General features: G+C 33.1%; 2 protein-coding genes across 2 annotated transcripts; both read left to right on the forward strand.

The window, feature by feature from the left end:
• Nucleotides 1-5,058: 5,058 nt before the first annotated feature.
• Nucleotides 5,059-6,147, forward strand: LOC133877145 (AP2/ERF and B3 domain-containing transcription factor At1g50680-like). Its single transcript, XM_062315392.1, has one exon. The coding sequence runs from the start codon at nt 5,059-5,061 to the stop codon at nt 6,145-6,147; it is 1,089 nt and encodes a 362-aa protein (XP_062171376.1).
• Nucleotides 6,148-16,139: 9,992 nt separating this feature from the next.
• On the forward strand, nt 16,140-22,125 carry LOC133878471 (enoyl-[acyl-carrier-protein] reductase [NADH], chloroplastic-like). Its single transcript, XM_062317025.1, has 13 exons — nt 16,140-16,355; nt 17,406-17,719; nt 18,346-18,455; nt 18,592-18,647; nt 18,719-18,803; nt 18,910-18,957; nt 19,984-20,058; nt 20,133-20,244; nt 20,376-20,427; nt 20,521-20,572; nt 20,679-20,736; nt 21,561-21,659; nt 21,762-22,125. The coding sequence occupies exons 2-13, from the start codon at nt 17,443-17,445 to the stop codon at nt 21,914-21,916; spliced, it is 1,179 nt and encodes a 392-aa protein (XP_062173009.1). The 5' UTR covers nt 16,140-16,355; nt 17,406-17,442; the 3' UTR covers nt 21,917-22,125.
• The last annotated feature ends 188 nt before the right edge of the window (nt 22,126-22,313 follow it).

The raw sequence follows: 22,313 nt of genomic DNA on the forward strand, positions 1-22,313 counted from the left end.
TTGTCTATAATTTTCTCATTATATCATATATATATACGGCAAGGTAATATGAAAGAGTTCATTATTTTCTTTTGACAATATTATAAGATTATTTTGTTGTGAAAAAACATATTCTTTTTCCTAGTTGCGAGATTCAGAATTGCATTAAAAATTCTTTTTGTAATTATAGATCGTTGGTCAGAGGTGTTTAAAAAAACAAAACAAAACAAAACAAAACAAAAAAAAAAGCAGATAGTTGGGTCCATGATTTGACCGTTGCTCTCCTCAACGGTCAACATCTTTGTTTTCTCTCACCCAATTCTCCACTAAAGCTTTATGGCCTTGTTTGGCAATGGCTAGAACAGAACAGAATAGTGATATGCACTATTTCTTACTCATTTTCACATTTTCTTAAAACAATCATCAAAACATTCCAACTTTGTTCACTTTTTATATCACATCAATAATTTTTCATTACTATTCAAATAAAAAAATCCACTACAATACAAAACTTTTTCACTTTTCTATACAAATTCTTTTTACTTTATATCACATCAACATTTTTTACTAATTCCAAAATTAACAACTCATTACTCTGTTCGATACAAACATTTGCCAAACATCACCTATATGTCGATGGAGAGTTCACTGAGTCCAGTGCTAGACAGAGCCACTCAGCCGCACTGAACCATTCCAACCACTGTCTCCGGCTAGATCTGGCCACCACAGCCTGCCACTTCGACAGTAGCCCTTGTCGCTTCATTCGTGTCGTTCTGTCTTTGACGCCATCATCATCGCCACGGCACCTCCTCTGATGGATCTCTTGCCAACTGTCCTTCTAGTAGCCCCACCATTAGGAGAGCACCTCACCATCGCTGCTGTTGAAAATCTCCCCTTCATCGGGCACCTTGAAGATCTCTTTGGTTCACCATGCCATATCAATGCCTCCCCTGGAGGCTAGGCATAAGTTTTTCTTTTCCTTGGTTTCAAGTCAACATGTCAAACCCTAAAGATTGTAAGGGAGATAGCAAAAAAAGAAAGAAAAAAGAAACCAAGTGGCCATATTGTTTCGGCCTTTTGTTGGCCCTGTTGCTTCGTCTTGTTGATTCACTTATTAACCAAGACCCATCTTTTGGCTTTCGAGTTATTTAGCCATTTGTTGGCTCTCTTATTTTGGCCCTGAGTTGGCCCATCTTTCCTGACCTTTGTTGTATTGTTTAAAATCCAAGTCCATTTTAGCCTATAGTTGGTTCTTATTTTGGTCCGTAATTGGCCAATCTTTTTATTGGCATTTGTGGTATTATTTAAAATTCATGTCCATTTTAGCTCATAGTTGACTTTGATTTTGGCCCAAAGTTAGCCTATTGAAATTTAAGGCACATCTCCAATTATCGTCGTCCATCGCCTCTAGTCATCACCGTCAACTGTCGTCGATTGTAGTCATCTCCGACCAAAAAAAAAAAAAGGCAAAAGAAGAAGAAGAATTTATTGCAAACTCAAGCTTCTCAAATCTTTGCACTTTGAGTTTGAGGGGGAATGTTAGAGTATATGTGGATTACCCTAAAATTAAAAATTTGATGAGAATTGTATTGCCCTTGGTAAATATTATATTACCTTGAATTTATGAATTTGATGATATTGAATCACCCTAAATTAAGGGATTTGATTAGGCTTATATTCATCTATAAGCTCTATATATAGAGTTTTTTTTGTATTGTAAACTCATCAAGTGAATAAGGGTATAAGGTAGTCATTTGGGCTTTATCTTGTGGTCGTAGATTATAAACCGAACCATGTAAAATTTCATGTTTCTATTTTATTATTTCGCACTTTGTTTTTAATTTCTTTTAAGTTTATATTTTCTTTCATAATTATCGTGGACCAAGTGGGGTTAATTTGCGTCAAAAATTTGTTAAGGGACATTTGATTAATTAATAAGGTGTTACGAGTCTACAGTTCTATGAAAAGAGGACATCATATTGAAGAAAAAGACTTGATAAAAAAGAAGAGTGTTGCTCTTAAAGCATGACTCTTATTAGATAAGGACTTATGTCCCATTAGATAATGTTGTTAATTATTTCATTAGGATTGATCGAGACTTTGCTCTTAAAGCAATAAGAGTGTAAAAGGAATGTGCGTTCCACCAGAATTAGGAGTTTAGTATTTTATTTGAAGTTAGTTTTTTTCTTGTAATTTTCTATATAAACGAACCAAGTTTATTATAACGGGAATCAAAGAAATTAATTATCAATTCTAGTCATTAATTGTTTTGGAAGGTGTTACTCGAATGAACTATCATAATTTATCAGGTACATGCTTGAAAAATTAGGCATGTAACATATATAAGGGTTAGAATCTTAATGGAAAATAGGTCTTTGTGATTAAAAAAAGAAAAAATGAAAAAAAAAAAAAAAGTGGGTTATTCTATAATTAGAGACGAGACTCTAAATTGTGTCAGGGAGGGAACCATATTAATGCTTATGTCAACTTTACAGAATTGTAAAGCAATTGATGAAGAACAGAGAGAATAACGTGCGGAACAAGAAATGTAAGGATGAACTGAATCTCTGTATTGATTAACTTGAGAAATAGAGTTACATACAAGAAGAGTATTTATACACAAGTAATAAGCACATGTGCGCTTTAACTAACAAACGAATAACTACCTAGCTGTATAAAAATCATGACAACTATATAAAACTGTAAAGCTAGTTAAAACTAAACTCAGTTCTAAACTCCAATACTTATGTAGGGTGTTGGATATATATAATTCAAAAAAAAAAAAAAAAGATATTAAATATATATATAACAACTGATCGATTATGACTAAATCTTCAAATATTTACATAAAAACATGCTTAATGGGGATTATAAAATATATTTTAAAACATACGATAGTTAAAGAAATAGGTTATTAAAAATATTAATTCTAGCACTTTTTCTTTAATTTCTACACATCGTACGTGTATGCATGTTCAGAGAGTAAAGAGAATGCTTGCAACTTCAAAGACGTACAACCATCCAAATAATTATTAAAAAATTTAATGACATGTAGGCCAAGAAATCATGTGCATTCGATCACCAAATTAGTGATGATGGAAACAGGGGAAAAAAAATTACATTTAGTCCATTGAATTACCACCACTTTTATATACACTTATGGCACCGAACTTAATTTAAAAGCTAATATTTGGGCAATTGGGCTCCTCAAATTATCACATCGTTACAAAAAAGACATTCCGTTAGGAATTGGCCACATCAAAATGGACCAAAAATATGTTACGTACATGCAGCCCACATGACTATATATATATATACATTCTCTTTAAAAAATTCTTAAAGTTATTAAAAATTTCCTTTTTAAAAAAAAAATAGGGAGAGGGAGTTTGCCACCCCTTTTGAATTTTGGCATGGCTGATGTCGGGGGTGGTTATATTATTTAGAGTAATGTTACGAACCACATTTTTATCTCATAACTATCTTACAATGTTGATGTGACTGTCATAACCAACCTTTAGATCAGTCATTGTTAAAAATAAATAAATCAAGAACTAATTAGGACTGTCATATCAGTATTGTACGATAATTATTGAATAAAAATATAATTTTTAACATTACTCAATTTATTTAATCCTTTTTAGATTTCACATTCATTTTGAATATAATAGTTTTTGCATCGTAACGGTCCATTATGATGTTTTGTTATCCACCAGGTACACCTAGATTAATATTTCACCGGTACCCCATTCAAAAAATAATAATAATAATAATAATAATAATAATAATAATAATAATAATAATTCAGTACTACAAGACCAAAGAAATACACGAGAGTATTGAAGGAAAAATAATATAATATATATAATTAATGAGAGAACAGTAAGAATATATTTTTATGCTCTTTCAGATTTGGTCGTGGGTTTTGGGCACCCTAACAAATGTACCGTTAATTGTCAAATATGGGAGGACTCCTTCAAACTAAAATGTAGTTGTGGAGGCCGGCCAGGATCAAACCCAGTAAAGTAGATAACGTACCCTTCTACTTATTCTGTGACGCGGTATGACTTTGTAAAGAACACTTTGACAGGCTGGTTAGATGAACAATATTAATAGAAGACAGAATTAGTACCTAATTATTAATCAAGCAGATACACACAAATTCTAGATATGGCCTTAGTTAGGGAGTTTAAGTAATTCAGAAATTCGTGCCAATAATAACTCCATTTGCCTTATTTTAGCTTTGGGAGTAATTTAATTAGTTAAACCAAATAATTTTATCATATCTACTACTACTAGAATATTTGAATTCTACAATTTTTTTTTTTTTTTTTTTATTTTCTCAGACAAACCCAATTAATAGAGATCGATCGAGCACTACTGCATGCATGCATGCCAAATGATGGAGAAATTAAACCAATTAATATAATTATTATAGACCATTTAATAATTTGATTTTTCTGATCCATGTTGGATTAATATAATTAATTAATATTGTGTGGATTAAATCTTGTTTAGAATTTTTTGAAGCTATATATAATATATTTGTTTTGTTAGTCAACATGTTTTGGGGTCTTGTCCCTCCCCATGAATTGAATTAATCATGATCCCCCCACCAAAAAAAGAAATTCAGTTGTGAGTTTAGTTTAGAGTTCACCAGGAACCGTAATTCCTTGACAGGAGGATGTGCAAATATATATATCGAAATATTATGAGAAAGAATAAAATTAAGCACACCTGATCATCACATATACATGCATATATGCATGCATGGGAATAACAAATTGCTAACAAAATGTGTTACTAATTTGTTTTTAATTAACTTGGTTGTTATACCTGATTTGGTTTTAGTTTTTATTAATTTTCCGCGTTCCAATTAAATACAAAACCCATCATTTTCATGCGACGGAATGACTCCTCTAATGGCAGGATTTCCTCCCTCATCAATTTCCCCCAATTAAAACAGTACTGTAATTTGTCCCTTTGTTCAAATACTTCCTCTTACGTACGTACGTACCCTTTTCCTTCGATAAATATTATATCCCCCCACCTTTGCTAATTAATTTCTCTGCCATATTTGCAATGGAAGAGGATGCTTCGAGCATGATCTCGAGTGCCAAAATGAACGTGACAGCAGAAACCTCAGATTCAAACAACACCCGTTACACGTTGCAGGCAAACAACAAGCGGACGAGACACGACAACAATGCCGCCGCCACCTCCATAGCAAAATTCAAAGGAGTTGTGCCTCAGGTAAACGGACATTGGGGTGCACAGATATATGCCAACCACCAGAGGATTTGGCTGGGGACGTTTAAGTCTGAAAAGGAAGCCGCCATGGCTTATGACAGCGCTGCAATAAAGCTTCGCAGTGGGGATTCACATAGAAATTTTTCATGGACCGATCAGACCGCTCAAGAGCCTAATTTCCAAAACAATTACAGCACAGAAGCAGTTCTAAACATGATAAGGGATGGTTCCTACCCATCAAAGTTTTCCGCCTTTCTTCGCACCCAATCTCAAACCAACGAAATTGGAATCAGTCTCAAGCAAACGAGGGTAGTGCATGGCGACGAACAGTTTTCATGCAGCCAACTTTTTCAGAAGGAGCTAACACCAAGCGACGTGGGTAAGCTTAATCGGCTTGTAATTCCAAAGAAATATGCCGTCAGGTACTTTCCTTGCATTTGTGAAAGTGTCGACGACAATGGCGGCGGTGGCGGCAGCGGCAGCGGGGTGGACGACATTGAATTACTGTTCTATGACAAGCTAATGAAGTCGTGGAAATTTCGTTACTGCTATTGGAGGAGTAGCCAAAGTTTTGTCTTCACAAGAGGTTGGAACAGATTCGTGAAGGAAAAAAAGTTGAAGGCAAATGATATCATCACATTTTATACATGTGAACGTGCTGAAAAGGCAAAAGAGGGTGAAACATTTTGTTTAATCGATGTAATTTATAATGGGGGAGAGAGCAAGAATTGTTTGGTTGAGGGGATCAACGATGTGCAGGTGGAATTAGAATTAAATTTGGGGAAAAAATTCATCAGCTACAAAGTAGATGATCATCAGGATGAGAATGGATTTAAGGAAGAGAAGGAATTGAGTGGACTGGATCGGACACACAGCGTGGATGAAAAAGGTTTTAGGCTCTTTGGTGTACATATCAACTGACAGATCGAGGAGCTAATTTTTTTTTTTTTAATTATTTTTTATTTAGAGTGAGGTTCATTAATTAGGTGTCATGATATTGTAATCACGTTCAGAAAAATCATCCAAAAGCTGTAAATTTTGACAAATTAAAGGTGAGATATTCCCTAGTTTTGTTTTGATAAGCAAGTTATATATTGATGCGTTAATTAGCTAGGATATGTACACAGAGAAAATGTTAGTTTGCAAGTTAATTTAGTGAATTTTTTTTTTTTCCTGCAATTAATTAAACTTTTGTTGTGTTTTAATGTACTGTGTATTAATTTTCTACTTCAGAAATAAATTTGCTTTGGCACAATGTTTAGAAATGAACTTCAATTTATTTCAGCTTCTTAATCGTTATGAGAACTTACATTAAATTTACATGTAAGCTTCGTAATTAATTTGATATATATGTGCAAAAAAGTCCCATTAATCTAAATGTTATCCAGATACATATATATATTCACAAACAAATTTCAGGTACAATTTATTTATATTTGAAAATGGACTTAAATAAAAAGGGTGATCAATAGCTTATATACACGTACATTATTAAGATTATACTTAAGCCAAATGAGACGTTTAAAGTCATAACATATTTTGTAACTTATTGGAGCAAACGAGAACCTAACAAGAGGCCAGTCAACAAGCTCCTTCCTAATTTACATTGGCCAATCATTTAGGGAAAAAATTAATTAATTAATCTGAAACTAGTAATTAGATCCTTTAGACTATCAATATATTGGAATTAACCATGCATTCATCGTTCATCCATGTCTAATCTTTGGCAAAGTCCATAACAATGTCAATTCGTCCCTTTCCCGTTAGATCGATGCAGTTTTCATTAGTAAATCTTAACCCTCCTAGTCTAGTTCCTATTTTTGTGTTTTTTTTTCCCTCTATTTTTGGTTTTGTGTTATATTTGCCTAGAAAAAAAGAAAAAGAAAAAGAAAAAATCCGTTTTCACCTGACCTTTTTTTTTATCATAACCAGATGGTGAGGTTGACAAAGACATTTTCATTCAAATTAATGGTTATTAATTAGTAACCATCTTGGCATGAAAAATTCTGTAAATCCAACTATATATCGTTACCACCCATATAAAAAGCCATTGAAAAAAACTATATCTCGTTACTGACTAATACAAACTTCGGATAAGATTGGTATGTCTTAACTTCTTCATTAGTTTAATATATATAGATTTTCAAGTTTTACCCAAACCGAATCTTTGACCCAGAAATTAAATTAAGCTAAACATACAGTAAAGCATAAAACTAATTACAGTTGCCAGACTTTAGAAAACTGAAAATTCTTTTGGGTGCATCATATCATATATCATTTCTGAATTAAATTTCATATGAATCGAAATTGACCTCAAACTGATCACCACAATTTCATTTTCCAAAATACACAGTATCTCTTTTGGGAGATTTTCTTTTTCAACTTCTTTTCTTTTCTGGGATGAACCCACAAAACGCAATAGCACAGTTAAAGCTAGACAGCATGCATAGAATAATGAATGTGACATTTGTTGGTACAATAATCTTTCTATTATTTTTGAATTAAGATAATTAAATTTTAAAAAAAGTGTCAATTTAAAGTATTTATCTTTCAATTTTTTATTTTTATTTTTTTCAATTTCAACTGTCCGTTAAAATTTTCCGTTAAATCTTGTCAAAATTTTCAAAATACTCCTAATTTTTTTTTTTAGGAAAAAAAAATTGCAAGGATTTAGGCGTTGGTCAGAATTTAACGGAATTTGCAAAAATACGCATACCTGAATCTTTGAAAGTTTCTAACTGAGGCCGAGTTGAGATTGAAAAAAATTAAAAGATAGATACCTTAAATTGACACATTTTAAAGTTTGAGTACCTTATTTCAAAAGTAATGAAAGATTATGAATTAATAAGTGAAGTTTTCTCTACAATCAATTTATTATAGGCCCACTTAGACATAAATGAAAAGTAATTATAAGGCTAGCAACCGGCCTATTTACGTGACAAATATCTAGAGACCGTACTCATGAGCCGGCCTATTACGTGACAAATATCTAGAGACCATACTCGTGAACCTTCTCTCTCTCACGCTCTTCATTATATATGTTATTTTGTCAAAGACTTAAGCATCGGATGCTCTTTCAATTTCTTAAGACTTGCGGTTTCTCGTAACGACTCTTATGCCACGTCCGAAAAATTCTTGGACATGGAAAGAAAAAATTATTAAATTTTTGTAAACAAAGTTATAAGCCGTCAACCGGTGCATTTTTGTCCATCATTCAAAATTTGTCATATTATGAAGCACTATATATTTCCATGATTTTTCACCTAGAAAATGAAATTCGAAAGATAAGTGGAACCTATTTTCAAGGGAGAAAAGAAAAAAAAGGAAATGTGATAAGGACGGGTCCATATAATACTGTGCACCACTGACTTATCAAATCAAACGTTAGTGTCCCATTCAATTAAAGTTATCTTATCAGGAAGATCATAAGCTGTCTCCCACTCCCACTTGACTCCATTACGGCCACTATTCACTGTAAATTCTCCTCCACCTTCCGTCACTCCTTTCTCCATCATTCTTTGCTTTTTAGCTGCTCCTTCGTCCTAATCACCTTTCTGGTACAAAGAAAGAAAACTCCAACATCCAGACTTTGACTTTTACTCTTTTTTCTTTTTTGTTTTCTTACATAAATTAACAAAGTAAAAGATAATACAAAATAAGGGGTGAGGAAGCACCGTACCCCCAATGTAAACCCCACAAGATAAAACCTAATAATATTTGGAAATTAATGAGCTAAATAGATGATCATATCAACAACTTGATAGTCACAATAAGAAGGATATATATAATGTTAAAGACTCGTTTAAAATTGCGATTTCAAAACGTGTCATTTAAAAATAACGATTTTAAAAAGTGTGATTTGAAAATGCGATTTTTAAAAACACAGTCAAGCGTTTAGTAAAATTAGAGTTTAGCCTTTAAAAAATCGTAATTTAGCGTTTAAAATCGTGATTTTTTAAAAACACACACTTTTGCTTACAATTTGAAAATGTAGAAAAATCTATGTTTTCAAATCCAAAGTTTTTAAAAAAATACTCTCAAGTAATTCATTTTTTTGCGACTTAGTTTAAAATTTCACCTTTTGTCTTTTAAATCGCTATGTCAAACGCACTCTAATAAAGATCGGAACGAAGCCGCAATAGAGAATCATTCATACACTTAGCAATTAGAGATAATAATAGGGCCTGCCTGATTAATCATTTAGTACAAGATGTGGACTTTATGATAGTATTTTTTTATTTTTTTTTAAAATGGACTTTATGATAGTTAAATAAACAAGAAAGAGTTAAGCAAAGGTGTATCTTGCTCTAATTTGCTTTCCAATTTCCACCATTAATTCGGTCACTAATAAAGGTAGTATATACTAACAAAGGATTTTCAAAATCACGTCCAAGAATCTAACAAATGCAAACATATGCATCACACAAGAAGTCTCAAATTGTTGATCAACCATCTTGCTCTGATCCTATATCCTAAGAAATTAAAAAGTTTAAAAGAATAGTAAATGGTCCAAACTTACATCTCGATATATTATATATTACTCCAATTAAGGGTATGTTTGATTTTGCGGTTTTAAAACATACTATTTAAATATATATATATATATATATATATATATATATATATATATATATATATATATATATATATATATATATATATATAGCAATTTTTAAAAGTGCGATTTTTAAAAACCTAGTTAAATGTTTCGTAAAATCGTGATTTAGCCTTTAAAATCGTGTGTTTTAAAAATATATCGATCATGATTTGAAAATGTAAATTTTTCTGTATTTTCAAATTGCCACTTTTTAAAAATGCACTCTCAAATAAAACACTTTCTACACTTTTGTTTAAAAACACATTTTTTAACCTGCAAAATCCAGGACCAAACGAAAAATCTAATAATTAAATACTTGAAAAGAATGTTAAGGTCAGTATGGTTCAAATCCTACTGTATGCTAAAAGTAAGAAAAAGATTTGATTCATCCCTTTACCAGTGGGACCTGCTAGAACGTGGGTGGCAAAACCTAAAAGGAAACCCGGTACAAGTAAGGTAGGAATCAGAGAAGCCGACCCTAGATTTCATATCTCAAAAAATAGATTTGAGAGGAAGAAGATTTGCTCCCTTCTCCTTTTCATTTTCTTTTCTACTCCCCGTTCCTACTCTCCCCCTCCTAGTTTGATTTTTTCTTTTGTTTGTAGGTGTTTTTCGACCAGATCAACAATTTTGGCATCTCAGCTATGCATCCGTCTATCTATCTTTGTGTTGTGTCGTTCATCTCCTCCTTGGTCGTTACTGCTGTTTGATGACTGTATTTTTGTTTTGAATAAAAGTTTTATTCTCTTTAGATCTGCCATCATGTGCGATCTATAGGAGGAAGATTAATCAAATATGATAGGCTATCTCTCACGGCCGATTTAAATAATTTTTTCTAGGAATTTTGGCTACCCTTGTATTAGAGAGAGGTGATTCCCGTACATCACATGTACAACAAGGGTACAACACCCCTCTCACATGAGGTGGACCCCACAGTGTGTGGGGCTCACCCCATGTGAGAGGGGTGTTGTACCCTTGTTGTACATGTGATGTACATTTATCATTTTCTTGTATTATTAGATATAGTTTGCTTGGAGCAAATTTGCTCCTTAACTATTTTTGTACATGGATTAACGAAAGATAAAAGCCATAGCTAACAATTTATTGTAAAAATTTTGTTTGTATACTATATAACTTCATAGCATTTGACTATGTTTATGATTTTGTAGAATTTTATACTTTATGATGTAATAGCTTTATACTTGTGATCTTTAGTCAATGAAATATTTAGATCTTTCGGTAAAAAAAATTAATAAAAAAAAAAAAGGTAGGAATTTGAAGGAAAATCAAAAGCAAGAAGAAAATTCGATCTTGGATTCCAATTCTGTCAGTCTGCTGTAAATATGCGGTTCTGAATTCTTGGACCTACCAAAACTGGTTTCGATGGCAGGTTGAACTTTAATTTGCACCAAGGCGAGAATTGGGGGACCCTTGCATGTGATATTACAATTGCTGGATATATATATATATATATATATATATATATATATATATATATATATATATAATAAAAAAGAAGAAGAAGAAGAAGAAAGAAACCCTAGCTTCCGTGTCATTGACTCACGATAAACGATAATTAAGAATATGTTTCTCGTGTGCATGACATGGGCTTCCTCATCCATGAATTGCTACTTTATTTTTATGAAAACACCATTGATCCACGAATCAATCGCTTACATAACGACAGGGGGGTCGCATTCATGTGGTCATGTTCATCAATGACCACCGAGATCTTGTTATGCGCCATAATCAAACGCATGGGTCTTGTCCCAAAAAGTAATATGGTCATGGGGACTCATGGCTCATACAGACGTCAAAACATATATAGGTGTATATGGGGATGGATATATGACCTTTGTTTCAAAGATTAGGTAAAAAAGAAAGTCTAAAGCATTACTACTTTTAGAAATCAAGAATGAAGAAAATGGTTTGATTCTTTAATATCTAGTTTTGTGTGAGGCTACCTATACACTCCCCTCATAAGTCATAACTTAGTCAGAATGAAAATGATATTAAGATCAACATTAGAGGTGATGGCCGGATTTAGGATGATTATCATCGCACCGAAAGAAAGACGTGAAGACTGTAGTGTTGATGGTATGACAGATAAGTTTTAACACGATTTACAAACTTGACACGAACATTTAAACACGAAATATAAGGTTAGGATAGAGAAATCTTACCAGTTTAATTAAATGAGTTCGGTTATAAATAACTTTTATATATATATATATATAATGTCTTGATACGACCCGAATCCGAAATGTGACATTTGAGGTTGACAATTTTCTATATGACTCATAAATCCGACACGAATTTAGCACGAAATTAACGGATTATAGTTAAGGATTTAACCCATTTAATTAAATGGTTCAAATTAAAATTAACTTATATAATTTTATATTCATGCTTTAACATGAATACAAATTGGCATCTCTAGTTTATAATTTACATTCATGCTGCTTTAGTATGATAATTATCATGTGACAAGACAATAACCAAGGGTCTCCAAGGGGTAGCTCAATCGGCTGGAGACCATGTTTTATGAAGCGGAAGTCATTAGTTCGAATCTCTCCTTTCGCTCTTGTGTGGACATGTATTAAAAAAAAAAAAAAAAAAAAAAAGACAATAACCAATGTGTTCACTGTCTTTATGTTTTATTTTATTTTATTTTTTGGGAAATGGATATAACTAACTTGCTTGAGATAGAGGTCATAATAGGAAATGTCAATTATGGTGCATCCAATGTTATAAGGAAGGTGAGCGTCAATCAAGAGATTTGCACCTGCCCATTTCTGTCACTTTCCATTGATGGAAGATGACAGAAAATTAGTCCAAATTTTATCTCCCCATTTGTGTGTATTAAATACTACCGTATAATTAAGAGCTTTATAAACATACAACAATTCAATACAATTTCTCTCTCGTTTTAGTCTCTGTTAAAATATGAATGTAAACAACTAATTAAATTTACTATTTTTATGAACTTAAACTTAAACTTTTGAAATAAATAACAATTTAACATGCAATAATATTAAAATAGTAGAGTTGAAGGTAGTTTGTATTACGTAAAACATGGTTTGCCTTATCCTGACCAACTAGCGGAATGGGTTAATCAGGTTCTCATCATAAACTTTAGCCCGTTTAAGATTGTCCAAATTAGAATACAGTTTTTGTGAATTCTGATAAGAAATAGTTTACTCAATCATTTAATTAATGCTCTTAAACTCCTCCTAACATATAGGCTCAAACTCTCCCTTAATAAGTGAAGCTCAATACGTAAAATATTTAATTAAAATAGGAGGTTAATTGACGAAGCCAATATTCAAACCTATTACATTTGCTCTAATACCATGCATGTTAAATCATCAATTGTTTCAAAAATTTAATCTAATAAAAAATATTACTTAGAAACAATAAATTTTAAGTAATATTAGAAATCACGTTTTTATTCTATCACTATTTCATGCACTCTGCTGACGTGTCAGAACGGATTACTACTTTAACCATTCAGTAGAGCGGGATAGTGATAGAATAAAAATGTGATTTTAAATATTATAAAGAATAATTTATATACATTAATGCATTTTAATTAAAACGATGGAGCAATGCAAACTCCTCTATTTACATAAATAAAAGTCTTCGTAATCTTAGGTTTTCCACAATATATTTGGATTCGATCCGGCACATGAATCTTATTTTGCCTGTGTGGGACAAAATATAGAGGGTTGGCAATGATAGAACGTATGAATTTCCAAAAAAAATGTGAAACGTAGACTATCAAATAGTTTCTCATGTGACATTTATCCTTTTGAAGTGACAAATTTGACAAAGCCTAGCTAAAGCCTAAAGGTGCGTTGCACTATTAATATTATACACATTTGGGCTTTTTTTTTAAGGTGAGAACCCACCACCATCCACTGCTTCCGCCAACAAAACAGCCTGTAATTTGCTCGACCAGACGCCCACCTCACAAAATAGGATTCGTTTGCCATTCCACAAGCATATTTCTTTTCCAAAATGCTATTTCATTTCCTGTTGGACAATTTTTCTTCAAATTTGATAATTAATTGGAAGAGTTTTTTCTAGCTCGGCTTATTAATTAAACGGACGAGTAATATTATTCTTTATTCCAATTTATCATATATACCTGTTGGACATTGATTGACGTTGTGTGTTTTAAGTGGCTTTTTTTTTTTTTTTCTTTTTTTTTTGAGTGATTGACACGGAGAAGCTACTTAAAATACGTCATGTCAGCCGGTATGAAATGAGTGTGAATAATAACATTATTCTTAAACTGACATGTATCCAAAATGCATTTGATTCTCACATGAGTTTTTAAAATGTATGTGAGTTTAACACATTAATTTAATAGATTGTATTAAAAGAAATTTATCCGATTCAATTTGAATGAAAACTTTATTCTTTGTCGGTTTTTTTTTTTTTTTTTTTTTTTCTGCTAGGTGTGCACAAGCTATATTTCCATTGAGTATAAAATTATTGAATAATGCTGCACACACGTTCTCACTTTCACACTCTTCGGTGTGGCTTTTACAATTATTATTGAATTCGTGATGAATCACTATTGAATTTTGGTACAATGATAAATTTAGAAGCCACGTTTAAATTTCTCAAATGTATTAGTCGAATTGGGCTTGGGTCATTGATGGAAGCGCCCTATCATTTACAAAGCCTGCTCCATCATGAGTTTTGGGCCGAGCACAAGAGGTTCGTTGGCAATTCCAATAAGTAAGTGGGCTTTACTCTTTTAAGCCGATAAACTTAGGACCACAAAAAATGTGAGTGAGCTGCAAATTGTTTTTTGGGCATTTATGGGCTGAGCTTGGGCATTTTAAAAGGTAGTAAATAGATACTTTTCAACCACTAATGTTTTATATCATATATGTATATCACAATTATTTCACAATACTGATGTGATAATCTCAATTAATATTTGGATTAATTATTGTTAAAAAAAAATAAAAAATTATTTGGATCGTCAAATCAACATTATGAGAATGTTGTAGGATAAAAATATAGTTTCTAGTATTATTTTTTTTCACGTTACCAAATATGAGCTTTTAATTACCTTTAGGAATTGAATATTATTATGCGAGTTCAATAGGTAGGCCACTTAGCTATTGCTTAAGGTCCCCAAATGGAAGAAAGAAAAAAGGCCTTGAGAAGAAGAATAAGAAAAATGACCTAAATATGAGCCAATAACAATTGTGAGTGCATTTTGTGTATTAGTTTTAACTCTTCTTAGCCTATATAATATATATTCTCTTTTTATGACAACTTTGTATTTTGGCCGTTCATTGCTACGCGTGGGAGATAGATGAAAACATAATATATAAATTTAAACAAAATGAAAACTTAATTAATAATTTTACATCTCATAAAACGGGAGGAATGAATGTTAATGAAAGAAAAATATAATATCGAAATTTAAATAAATATTATTATTTAATTAAATTTTAAATATAAGAAAAGGTTTTTACTTCAAATGATCGCTTTAGACCTCAAAATTTATCAATTTAATCTTGAATTTCACAAACCTAATGCTTACAACAAAATAATAGAAAGTAGTTAATGCAAAACGTGATTCTTGTGATACTCTAGAAATTTGGTTCTACATTAGACAAATGAATTGCTTACATTAAGTAGATGGATTATAAATAAATTGCATGAGTTTAAAGTTTTACGTTGGCTTCTTAATTAAGTAAGATCGGACTTTATAAATAATTTTAGAGATTTCTAATTGACATTTTGAAATGGGATTTTCACAATGGGCCTCTTTGAACGTCCTAAGTTTCTAACCAAAGAATACAAAATTTTCTTTTAAATTTGGTCGAAAACGTGGTTCTTACCTATATTCTTAATAAGATTAATAGAACATGTGATCTTTACACACAAAAATGTTTGTATATATCCATGCTCTAAATCCTTTTATCTATATATTAATCACAACCTTGATAGGTTTCAACTTAGGTTTCTCATAAATATCACCACCTTTATTAGGCTAATTAACAATGTAGGCTATCTACTCTTCCCAACCAACCGACCCCGCCCCAATGCTTCATTGATAGGGGCCTTCAAATGAAGCGAAACCGGTGGTTTCTTGGTCACGACCGGTTAAGGCTAAAGTTCCATTAAATAGCGTTTTCACGGGGTAGAACCTCCTCGGAGAATATTAAGGTTTTTAAACATGTCAATCTAAAAAACTTGGTTGTTTTAAGTATAAGGGAATGGAATTAAGGGCTCTATTTCTTTCACACAAAACTTTGACTATTGTAGAAACGTTTTTAGTAGATTTTCACTCATAACCCAAACACAAACATCAAATACTTAAATAAAACAAATCTTAACAAAAACTTTCGATCTGATTTGCCTTTCGACATTTCCGATGCCCTCACGCTCCAGTCTTTAGCTCCCAACCAACTCCTACTTATTAAACACACACTCGCACACAGACTCTCATCGTTCTCTTCACCATTTTACTCTCAACATTGGCGCTTTCTCTCGCACAAAGGTGAATTCTTTCCCTTTCTCTCTCTATGAATCTTTGCTGTTGTTGTTGTCGTTGAAATTTCTAGACTTGTAAGGTCACAATAATGCCTACATTTGACTTAATCCGTGGTGGTGTATTTCTGGGTTCAGCTTAGTTTTTTTTTTTTTTTTGCTGATTTATGGGTTTTTTATATTCTGAGTTTCTTTTAGATTTTCCACTTCTGTGTACCTAAGTGTGTCTCTGGGTTGAGATTTTTTTGGGGGCTGATTTATGGGTTTTTATTTTCCGGGTTTCTCTTAGATTTTCCACTGCAGTGTGCCAGACTTAGGGGTTACTTGCTTTCCTGAGCATGGTTTAACAAATCAGGATTTTGGGAATGATAGCGTGAATAATTTGAAGAAAAATAAAAAGAATGAAATTTAGACCGGCAGTCATTATTGATTTTGAATATAATACTATTTTTTTTTTAAAAAAAAAAAAAAATCGTAATGAATAAACGCAATATAATTACTTAAAGAACGAAATTGTTTGATACTGTTTGGTAATTTGTTTGCTCTTGCTAATGTCTTCAATCAGTACAATGGATTGTTTAATTTTTAGCATGTAATGTGAATATGCTTTAAACATTCAAATCCAAGGATTGCTGCTATCCTCCTCTGTAATTCTGGATTGTTGAGTTGAACTAGCTGTGTCTAGATTTATATGTTTGTTTCAAACTCCAGCAGAAGTTGTCATTCAAGGGATATCTTCACATATTTGAGGAAATTATTTTGGAAGACTAAAATTTTATGCAAGCGTAATACTATTCATACAATATATCTTATATTCAGTTCTTACATATGCTTTTTTTGGGGGGGGTGTTGGGAGAAGGGGAGGGGGCAACTATTATACATGTGGTAAGATAATATAACCTCATATAATTTAGTATGAAAATTTTGTAAGATTTGTTTGTAACTAAAAGAGTTTTCGTTTGACCTCACCCATTTTAGCTAACTGCTCATTGGCATTTTCCTTTGGTAGATCTAGTATACATTTTTCTGTGTATTAATACCAATGCCTTAATTCATATAGATCTCTGTTCTCCCCTGTGAGATTTCATTTATTGGAGATGGCAACGACAGCCTCTTCCAGCCTGCAAATTGCAGCGGCAAGACCATGCCTTTCTTCTTCTCGCAGACTTTTCAAGGCAGGTACTACAATTCTTGGGGGTAATTCCAAGGTAGCCACGTGGAATAAGCTTACAAGTGGATGTCATATATCATCTGTACAACCTTTCCAGCGGAGCTTTACATCATCTTCTATTAAGTTCAATAAGGTTGCTACAAAAGCAATGTCTAATGCTAGTGAAAGCAAACCTGTCTCAGGGTTGCCAATTGATTTGAGAGGTCAGTTTTCTCTTTTCTGTTTCCTTCCCCTCACTTTTTTGTCCTTTTTTTTTGGTATTTATGTAACCCCTTTCATGAGTTTCAAAGGTCTTGTGTTTACGGTGTTTTCACTTTCCTTCTGTATTCCTGTTATGGATAGCTTGTAATGGTATGATTTGTCTTCTAATGTCCTTTGATCTATCGATTTGTTCTCTATGGTGGTTCAAAATTGTTGGTAGAAACCATTGCATTTAATAGAGCAACCTCTATAACATCTTCCTTTCTAAACGTCGATTCTATTTTCTTCTGTTTATGCTTATGAAAGGCAGCCTTGTAAGTTGTAGCTGTAGCCTATACATTATTTTGATGTTGGCATTTTACCAACCCATTTTTAGTTGCTAACTTTGTGGTGGTGCTGTCTTTCAACTTCTGCAAGAATTCTCCTTGAATTGTTAGCTTTTAGTCTAGTAACTTATAATTTTTACATATATAAATGGCCTGGCCTTTGTCCATCTGCCAAGTTGATTAATGGGCAGCCTTTTGTCCATCCACCAAGTTGATACTTACCACGGGGAAAAAGCCATGCATATTTACAAAGGAAGGAAGAAAGAAAAAAAAGGCACTAACACTTGGAGTATTCTGTGTAGGTAAGAGGGCGTTTATTGCTGGTGTAGCTGATGACCATGGATATGGTTGGGCAATAGCGAAATCCCTTGCTGCTGCAGGTGCTGAAATTCTCGTGGGCACGTGGGTGCCTGTAAGTAAATCAGCCTAATCTTAAGAACTGTGTATTTGCATTTTTTTCTTAAAAAAATAAAAATAATAACAATAATAATAATAAATGCCAGGCTTGTAAAATGATATAATTACTGACTAGGAAGCTTCTCTTCTAGGCTTTGAACATTTTTGAATCCAGCCTGCGACGTGGAAAGTTTGACGAATCACGTGTGTAAGTTTTTGATTTTGGAAACTGGTCAATACTTGTAAATGCCCTCTACTAACAAGAAATTTGACTTTCAGGTTACCAGACGGCTCTTTGATGGAGATCACTAAAGTATATCCTTTAGATGCAGTCTTTGACAACCCTGAGGATGTACCTGAAGATGTAATGGAGATATATATATATATATCTAGTTTACTAAACGAAAATGTGAAATGGGTTAAATCTCAAATATATCCTTGCTAACATGTTATGATGTTACTTCTTGCAGGTAAAAACAAACAAACGTTATGCAGGATCTAGTAATTGGACTGTTCAGGTACAAATTCCTATTTTTCCACTTTCGTTATTTCTGTTTTTTTTTTTTTTTTTTTTTCTATTTTTTTTTTTTAGGAATTTTAAGAGTCTGTATTGAATGAAATGTTAATGTCAAAATCCACATAAGAAGTGGCGCTTTGCCTTGAGATTGTGCTTGAATATATTAACCTAGATGTAGGGCCCATGACATGTTCAAACTGAAATCCAAGAAACAATGAGTATGACCTTCTGGTTGTCTTTTATCTTTCCTCATCTTTTTTTCCCTGTATTCTTAAAATGCATGTAATTTGATTAATGTAGGCAATTGAATTTTTGGATAGGCTTGCTCTAGATTGAGATGAATTTTGAATTTTGTTCTAGAACTTCAAGGTTTCATACTTCAAGCAATAGGAAAACAAGCTACAAGCTGCTGTTTTACTTAATGATGGTTAACGGATAGTGCTTGCTATGAAATTCTGTCAAATAGCTAATGTAAGATGACATCTATGAGGAGTTGGTTATCTGCTTTCATAATTTGTTAGTATACCGTCTTCTCGAATTGAGAAAAGCTTAATAAGAGGTGGCAACTGACATTCCTTACCTATTGTATGCAACGTATATCCAATCCAAAGACTAAACACTTAGCTGTAATCTGGTGTCTTTCAGTCTTATTTTAACTGGTGTTTTCTTTCTATAGAATCAGTTAACTTCATCTGTCACTAATTGTCAGCTGTGACACTATTGGGTCTGCATCAGTTCATTTGTTCAAAGGTTTTTCCTAGTTGTGCCTTCTGCATTGCCAAGCCGCGGAATTATAGAAAATGTTGTTATTGTAAAGTTATGCGCTGGCTGGAAGATTAAGTCTGTTGTGTAAATTTGATTTGTTTTAAAACCATTGTTAATATTCAGTTGCTAGAAGCCTTCCTCTTATTACTGGGTTTGAGATTTCACTAAAACATTGATCTTTTTACTGGCACATGCAGACCACCAAAATTATTAAACTAGATGTGCTTTCTAATTTTCTGTTTGCTTCTAAATTGTCTTGCAGGAAGCCGCTGAATCTGTGAAGAAGGATTTTGGCAGCATTGACATCCTTGTTCACTCACTTGCAAATGGACCAGAGGTAAAGTTGTTTTAATCGTGGAATATCTATGTGATTTTTTCTTGGTGTTAAATTACTATTGACCTCTTTAATAGGTCACTAAACCTCTGTTGGAGACATCCCGGAGAGGATATCTTGCAGCTATATCAGCATCAAGTTACTCCTATGTTTCTTTACTCAAGCACTTCATTCCATTAATGAATCCAGGCACACTTCTATACTCAATTATCCAATAGTGCTTTCTTTTCTTCTTTTTCTTGCTCTTTACTCTAAATTGTGCAAGATTTACTGTGTTGAGGCCCATATTCGCAATTCATATACGGTTGTTGCTGTTACAGGTGGTTCTTCAATTTCTCTTACATATATTGCATCCGAGAGGATCATTCCTGGGTATGTATGCCATGCATTGTTTGCTTCTCTTTTCTTATTTACAGAGTTGTCACTTCTCATAGGGTGTTGGAATTCTGATATTTCTATACACAGATATGGTGGAGGTATGAGTTCTGCAAAAGCTGCTCTGGAGAGTGACACACGAGTAAGTTTGCATTTCTTTTCTACCTGTGCATTTCTAATTATAACTTGCCACATTTTTTAGCTAGTTTTGATATGTTTTTTGTATGTGAATATGGTGATTCATTCAGGTGCTTGCTTTTGAAGCGGGTAGAAAACACAAAATCAGAGTCAACGCCATATCTGCTGGTACCTTGGTCCTTTCTTTCTTTGAGTTAAATTTAATTGCTTCCTCTCTCAGATTCTATGCAACTCTTATAGTCCCTCGGCGTTGTCTTTTATCATTAAACCATAGGGAATGTTGCCAATGCACAACATGTTTTTCAAATATCTGTCAAGAAAATCATATAAAAGATGTAAATTTTGGGCCATGTTCAGCTTGTTTATTAAAAAATTTCATGTTTTGATTTGCAAGATTATTATGTATGCTACTTTTGGAAGATATGGTTTTGTTGGGTTTTCAAAGATCTCTTATAAATGATAATCTAAATGGAAGGTTTCTTTTCTGTACAAGGATGTACTACAACTTTAGAATCCTTGATGTATATTTTCTCTGTGGATTGGTTGGTAATTCTAAAGACCACTTGCCCATGCCCTTAACCCAGTTACCCATCTTGCTCCACCATAAACAGGGTGCGTAGTTGCCCTAGTCAGAGGTGGTTTAACTGGGTCATTGTCTTCTTTGGATCGTTGTCGTAAGCTCCCTCTAACTTTCATGAGTAAGCTTCAATTCTACCATTACTGATGGTTGGAAATTTTGCTTATGTATTCTGTTTAATTAATAATGTCTGAGTAATTCCCACCCAATAAGTCTTAATCCAACTAATTTGCAGTATTAATGCCTTAATAATTGTAGAAGTTTATAAATGTCCCCATTTTAGGGGTTACTTCTGTTTGACCTCTTTGGATCTGGTTTGGTATGTAGGCTTCTTGAAGAGGTGAGTTATTTGTTGGTATCACCATTACCTTGATTAGCTCATGATAATCAAGTCTCTTCTGGTTTTGATCCTCAGGTCCACTGAGGAGCCGTGCTGCAAAAGCAATTGGATTTATTGACATGATGATTGACTATTCATTAGCCAATGCACCTCTGCAAAAAGAACTATCTGCAGGTGACTTTCCAAAGTTCTTTAGTCGTCCTTCAATTATACGCGCTTTTTTCCGCTTTCCACCATTTTATTACATATCGCTAAGTTCACATGCTGATGAAACAGAGGAAGTTGGGAACACGGCCGCCTTTCTATCATCGCCTTTGGCTTCTGCTATCACCGGTGCTGTTATATATGTTGACAATGGTCTGAACGCAATGGGTGTAGGAGTTGACAGTCCAATATTCAAGGATCTGGACATTCCAAAAGCCGAGCACTAGGGTTAACCAGAAACTGGTCAACTGTTAGCCGGACTCTTAACTTGGCGGTCATGCAGCTAGTTTTCTGCTCATTTTTTTTTCCCCCTCTTTGGATTCAACCTAGGATGGCTTGGCCAGCGGCCCGTTTTGTTGTGAGAATTTTTCTTTGCCTTTCTTAGAGACTGCAATATTTACTGATAATTCTGAATCCAAATGATTTTAAATTGAAATATCTGTGCTCATAGCTGCTTCTGCAAATTTGTCTCATTGTGCATGAAACCAGAAACATGAAAAGTTGTTTTCACTGAAGCCTAACATTTGGACTGCGTTTGGCATAGCGTTTTTAAACAAAATGGCTAAATGTATTCACTTTGTAAGTGCGTTTGAAAAAAATGGCTAAATATATTTTCGAAAGGAA

Source organism: Alnus glutinosa, chromosome 9 (assembly GCF_958979055.1).
Source record: "Alnus glutinosa chromosome 9, dhAlnGlut1.1, whole genome shotgun sequence".
Lineage (NCBI taxonomy): Eukaryota > Viridiplantae > Streptophyta > Magnoliopsida > Fagales > Betulaceae > Alnus > Alnus glutinosa.

Coding starts and splice junctions, on each gene's coding strand:
- LOC133877145 (XM_062315392.1), top strand. CDS start 5,059: ATGGAAGAGGATGCTTCGAGCATGATCTCGAGTGCCAAAATGAACGTG.
- LOC133878471 (XM_062317025.1), top strand. CDS start 17,443: ATGGCAACGACAGCCTCTTCCAGCCTGCAAATTGCAGCGGCAAGACCA. Junction 17,720..18,345: donor GTTGCCAATTGATTTGAGAG/GTCAGTTTTCTC, acceptor TATTCTGTGTAG/GTAAGAGGGCGTTTATTGCT. Junction 18,958..19,983: donor CTAGTAATTGGACTGTTCAG/GTACAAATTCCT, acceptor ATTGTCTTGCAG/GAAGCCGCTGAATCTGTGAA.